This window comes from Cynara cardunculus, assembly GCF_001531365.2.
Source record: "Cynara cardunculus var. scolymus isolate 2C chromosome LG 5, CcrdV1, whole genome shotgun sequence".
Lineage (NCBI taxonomy): Eukaryota > Viridiplantae > Streptophyta > Magnoliopsida > Asterales > Asteraceae > Cynara > Cynara cardunculus.
Window position 1 is genome coordinate 13,208,822 of NC_037532.1, and position 6,717 is coordinate 13,215,538.

At 33.2% G+C, this 6,717-nt stretch overlaps 1 protein-coding gene across 1 annotated transcript; it reads left to right on the forward strand.

The window, feature by feature from the left end:
- Window positions 1-1,639: 1,639 nt before the first annotated feature.
- Window positions 1,640-2,386, forward strand: LOC112512781 (calcium-binding protein CAST). Its single transcript, XM_025118923.1, has one exon. It carries the CDS (start codon window positions 1,732-1,734, stop codon window positions 2,296-2,298), a length of 567 nt encoding a protein of 188 aa, XP_024974691.1. The 5' UTR covers window positions 1,640-1,731; the 3' UTR covers window positions 2,299-2,386.
- The last annotated feature ends 4,331 nt before the right edge of the window (window positions 2,387-6,717 follow it).

Consider the following 6,717-nt stretch of genomic DNA (forward strand, 5'->3'; position numbering starts at 1 on the left):
CTCTTTGTCCACCAACTTTAGGCAAGGATGTCTGCTCAAGAATAGTGCTTTTGTACTATTCACTGTAGCAAAGGACAAACCTTCATTTTAAGGCTTGACAAGCATTCTAAACCTACCATATTGCATTAAATGTTCATTTAATGCACTGGGTATAAATAGAAGTGTTTTTCTTCTCTTTGCAGAGTGCGCGCATCACTCTTCGACCCAATTCTTACTTCAAGCATCCTCTAGCTTAAGTAAATGTTCTATCATATAGCATTCTCTTTTTTGTGTTTGCTATAGCTTCGTGTGTAACCAAAGATTGTTTAGATAGGTTTTTCTTTACCTTATCTTTCCGCAAACAGTCTTGTAAAATCTGTATTGATCTTCTCTATCAATATATATTTTAAATTTAAAAACATTGTGTTTGTATTCATCCCCACCCCTTCTACAAACTGTTTCTTATCTTGTAGACCCTTTCGGGACCAACAAAAGTATTATATGAAACAATTTCACAAGATTAAACAATTTCATGAAAAAATTTCATAAGATTAAGACGGATGAGAGTAGTTTTTACAAATTGGAGTGGTTTTTATTTGAGCGCTCCTCTATATATGTATATATATAGCATGTGTGTATGTAATGGCTTAAAAATAAAATTGTAATTAAAATGTCGTTTACCAAATGTTAATCGAATTAATCTAATGGGTAACAATTACCACCTTCATTTATCTTATCGGGTAAGATACTCGACCATCAAAATAACATACTAAGATTAATAGTAAAGATTTTTTACCCAATAAAAACTAACTACACATGAATCATCCACCTCATTCACTAAATAAGATTTTAAATTTTTATTATATCTTTTATTAATAAGATTCTCAATACTTCCGATATTATTCGATGACATAAATAATATAGCAAATGTTTATCCCCTTAACATTTAGAGACCGTTTACTTAAACACTTATCCGATAATCACTTATCGGTAAAATTCAACACTATCGTTTACTTATCGGGTAAGATTTTATTCACTAAAACACATCGTACGTAACAATTTATCCCGGTAAGCGCTAACCATGGTAAAAGTCGTCATCCTCATATACCGGTAAGACTCTTGATTCTTGTCTTCGCTCTTATTGGATAATATATTAATCCTCATTATATTCATCCAGTAAAGTAAAGTGACTTGACAAATGTTTACCTTAGTAATTAAAAAACCCCCTAAATAATAGGTTAGATATTTGTTTAATTAAGCCATGTGGTGTGTCCATGTGCCCTTCACGTGAGGCGTACCTTTTATATTTGTTTTCATTTTAAAAAATAAAAGTAAAATAATATTACACACAACAAAGTTAATGAGATATACCAAAAAGTGAAATAAAATAATAACAAAACCATAAAAATGAGAAACGTAAAATTGACGCCCAAAACAAAATCAAAGTCGTTACTTGTTATGAAATAACAAAAAGAAAAATAAGAACGTGGGGTCCTGGTTTTATTATATGAAAGTTGGGATGTTTGTGATGGTGACCTTCGAGTCTATGATTCCTTACACCGTTACGCGTCTCTCCTTTTATGCCATTCTTTTCCCTCTTCCCTTCCAAGTTCCATCCTTCGCCATTTTCGTCATTCTCCTTCTCCTTCACCTTCTCCTTCATATACATATATATACATACACTCCTTCTCCTTCTCCTTCTCCTTCTCCTTCAAATTCAAACACAATTTCATTGATTAAACAAGAGCAAACATGGAAATCGCTACAAACAGCTCCAATCACCACCGTCTTCTTAAATCCTCTTCCAACAACTCCTTCCGCCTCCGTTCTCCCAGCCTCAACTCCTTGCGCCTCCGCCGTATCTTCGACTTATTCGACACCAATCGAGACTCCTTCATCACCGTCGACGAGATCAGCCGCGCCTTGATACTCCTCGGCCTCGAGACCGACATCTCCGATTTAGATTCCATGATCAAATCCTACATCCGTCCTGGAAACGCCGGACTCACCTATGATGACTTCGTCTCCTTGCACAGATCCATCGACGACTTGGTGTTCGGCCTGGAGGATGTACAGGAAGCGGTGGGAAGCAAGGAGGAGCAGGAGGAGGCGGATCTAACGGAGGCGTTTAAAGTGTTTGATGAGAACAAAGACGGATTCATATCGGCGAAGGAATTGCAGGTAGTGCTTGGGAAGCTAGGGTTTACAGAGGCCAGCGAGATGGAGAGAGTGGAGATGATGATCTCGTCGGTTGACCGCAACCACGACGGACGCGTTGACTTTTCAGAATTCAAGGATATGATGAAGGTCCTTAAGTAATTCCGTTGTGGAAATTAAATTAAATTAAATTGGGAGCATTTTGTTTTAAATTTCCATATATTCGCATTTATTCTGGTTTTCCTTTTTCAAAATCCGTACAAAAAGTTTGGGAGAGAAAATATTAGAAATTCCATTGGATCATTTTATTATATTGATTTTATAAAGTGATAAATTAATATCTCAACTCACACACATTTCGTTTCCCTTTCTGTTTTAAAATTCTCTTACCATTAAAAAAAAAAAAAAACGTATTGAACGGTATATGATTTATTTGATGCAACTCATGAATCACATTACAATTTCATGAAAAACACATAATTTATTTCACATTCTTTTATCAAGCGTGAGATTTCTTCTTACACTTTTCAAGTAACTTATCTTCTCATTGGAATTCAACCCATAAAAATGTTTCCTTAAGAATTAAAGCACATAAATAATTTTTAATTCGACAAAATTGATAAAAATGTTGATCAATCTTTCTAATATTTTGTACTTACCGTTAATTAATCCGAAAATAAGTAATTTTGAAAGAAAATCTTCGTTGAGAGATTGTAATTGAAATTGAAAAGCATTAATTTTCAAAATAATAATATGAAATATTACCATATATTAAATAGGGTTTAGTTTCAGTAGAAAGGGGATTCAAAATAATAAGCATAAGAAGTGATTTCCGTTCTTGAATGTGCATTAGGATGAGATGTACCAGATCAATTCTCGTATCAAACACGATTCATGGATGTGTTTAAGATTAAAGGTAATCAAGGGTCCAGATTCATTGAAGAATTGTGCGAGGGGGCCATCGAACAACTGGAAAAAGCCCGGAAGCTTTTCACCTTAACTCTCTTTGTCGCACGATTTTTCGCCATATTAAATAATCATTACATATAATATAAATGAAATAAGATTAGTCAACCTTTAATATTAATCAATTAATAATTTCTAAAAAAATAATTAAACATTTTATTAAAATACTAATCAAAGTTTTATTATTTATGAAACAAAGAAATATAATTTTTACTTTTATATAACTTACAAAAACATTTTTAAAATTGTTATATTTGTTTTTGATGATTAAATATATTGAATAATAATGCTAATAAAAATAATTGATAAAATTAATAATTATTTTAAATAGTTAATAATAATGAATAATTTACAATGAAATTAACTAATAATTTGAAATTAATAATAAATAATAATTTATAGTTAATGTTTATTAATAATTAATATCAATCATGGAAATAACTGGTAAAAGTGGCAAAAAAAAATATCTGTAACTTATTGAAACATTGCTTCAAATAGTTTTATAACTCAAAAAATAAGGTAAGTTATGGTTGCAAAACATGACCTATGTTAGGGGTGTTTGCGGTCCGGTTTGGACGGTTTAACCCCTTAGACCACAAACCAAACCGTAATGACGGTTTATGAAATTTTCAAACCAAACGGTTTGAAATTAAGTGCCGTCAAATCAGACCACGAAAAATTGGTCTGGTCTGGCTGGTTTAGGCGGTTTGGGTCTTTAATAGACTTTAAACATTAAACTTAAGAAACATATATAAATATAATAATTAAACAGCTATTGGGTCTAAAATCCAAACAATTCAAAGTCCAAACAAACAAATATGTAATACAAACTAGAAAACAATGTCAAAACACTTACGGACTTAACAATCTTTAATTCTTGAGTCTTGAATTCTTGATCAAACAAAATAGAAGCCAAATCTTAGTGTTTAAAAAAAAGTCAAAACAATAATATGTAAAGTGCAAACAAAGTCCACAGCTTCACAATCCATAAAGATTCAATCATTTATCAAACATGAATGAGTAATCTGTAGAAAAAGTGACATCATATAAATGATAAAAGATTGTATGAAATGTGTGAAAGAAGTAGGGAACTAATCAAAACTTACGTTATAGCGATCCAACAACTTTCTAATCATTATCAAGACTCCCAACTTCAACCTTCAGATGGGGCTTCGATGGATTTATCTACTAAATTTAAAAATAAATTAGATAAACAACATAAATGATAATAACGTAATCTAAAATTGAAGTAATGTGAAATTAATTTAAATTGATTACCTGGTTCCATATTTTCGTAAATATCCATCTCTTCCAAAATAGAAGCCAAATCTAATGGCAAATTCGTGGATCTCAACCAATTTTGTCAACAAATCAAAGTTTCAACCATTGAAAGACTCAATGAACTCCAAAAACAATCAAGAACTCTCCCTCTGGTGCTAAAAGCAGACTCCGAAGCCACTGTTGATACTTGGACAACAAGAACATCTCGAGCCAATGCAGACAAAATAGGAYACTTTGATGACGCCACTTTCCATCATTCTAAAATACTGAAGTTCTTATTTTTCCTATCTTCACTGCGTTCACCTAGGTACCTTTCAAGTTCATTTTGCATGTTCAAAGAGTCATCTTCATCACATTCTTTGTCAAACTCAGATTCAAACATCTTGACTGAATCTTCATCATCAGAGTCTACTATTGGCACATGATCTTGTGTTTGATTAACACTGCCTGCTTGATGCTCTACTTTAAGCTCACTGGTATAATGAACTACTAGCCTTGAAAAATAACTTTTAATGGAATCCGTGATAATGGTAATTTCATCCTCACTATAAAGTTGTCTCAAACAAAATGTAATGTATTTTAATTTGTATCTCGGATCAAGTACAATAGCCACATAAAGAATCACACTTTTTTTGTTCGTGATCCCCCAATAATTATCAAATTTCTTTTTATCCTTAAAGCCATTTGTTTCAAGTTCTCTTTATCACTTGAACACCATCTGTTAATCAACCCATGAACTAGTGACAACTCGTGAAAATAAACATTTGAAGTAACATGCAAAGAAGCACTAAAACTTTAAAGTGACATCATAAAAAACCTTCAAAAACTTACAAAACATGGCACATTGCCCCCAATCCTTAGACGTCGGTGGCCTAAGCGACTTTTTTCCATTTCTATCATCTAAAGTATTGAATGAAGTAATCATCCTCTTCTTCTAATAACTTAAAAGCCTCCTCATATTTCAAAGCATGATCTAACATCAAATATGTGGAGTTCCACCTAGTAGGCACATCCAAACAAACAAGTGCTCTATCTTCTTTACATGTATTTTTTACACAACTTTTAAATCTTGCTAACCTAGAGGGGGAAGATCTAACATACCTAACGAATAGCAGCTACAATATAGTCCATTTCTTTCAATCCATCATCCACAATTAAGCTTAATATATGGGTTGAACACCTAACATGCAAGAATTCACCATTACAAACCGCACTCTTCCAAATTTGCAATCTTTTCTTGATATGTTGAACAACCCCATTGTTAGAAGAAGCATTATCGACAGTGATAGTGAACACCCTCGTCAGAATGGTCGGTAGCTACTTAGTCTCAACCGAGAGTCTAATCTCCTTATACTGCTTTTTTTTTCAAAGAAAAAAGGTCGACTTAGGCTCCTTCCCTTCCACCGCATAGCTACGGTAGCAGGTACTACGAGACCTCTGTCCCACATATTTAACCGACTCGCGTTGTAACACCTCATAACTCACATTGCATATAACATATAATTCATTCAGATAATACATGTTTAATCCCACAAAGGTCCAAAGTACAAGAAGCTATATTACAAAATACACAACCCAAAAATTTCAAAATACATGCTCTTGTACTACATGTCATTTATCTTCAAAACATAACAGCAAAAAGATCTTCACATAGTTATGCATATAGGGAAACAAATCACATTTTCCCTTTTCCTTTACTATCATTATAATTTGTTGTTCCTGCAATACATATTTGAAACACAAAATGAGGGTTAGACCTGAAGGTCTAGTGAGTTCCTTTTTCCATGTAATTGCAGGGTGAAAGTCACCAAAACATTATTCAAATAAACCATTTCACATAATGGGACATAAATCCATATTCTGTTTTAGTCTATCGGTTCTCTGGTTCCAAGGACCAGACTTAGAAAATATTTTTACTAGGTAGCAGGACCAGAGCTCCTCTGGTTCCTCTACCAGAGCTTCTGGCTAAGCCAACCAAAGCTCTTACTCAAGTAAATTCTCATGAATGTACATAATCAAACACCATAGATAGTTAAAATAGTTTTTCCAGGTATAAAAGTATTCATTTAAATGTTTTAAAATAACCAGAGCTCTGGTTCTACTAGCCAGAACTTCTGGCTCAAAATACAAGACCAACCAGAGGCCTTCTGGTCCAACGCGCAGGCCAACCAGAGCCCCTCTGGTCTGTCCTTATTTGTACGAAAAGTGCTAAGTATGAAATCCATTGAACATCTTCTATGTAAGGCCCCAACCCACACATTGCATGTAACACATATTTCATATCAAAGAAATACATATTCATTTAACATTCGGGTCCCTTAGTACAAGAATCTA

Excerpts from the sequence above, each read along its gene's own strand:
- LOC112512781 (XM_025118923.1), top strand. The coding sequence starts at position 1,732 with ATGGAAATCGCTACAAACAGCTCCAATCACCACCGTCTTCTTAAATCC.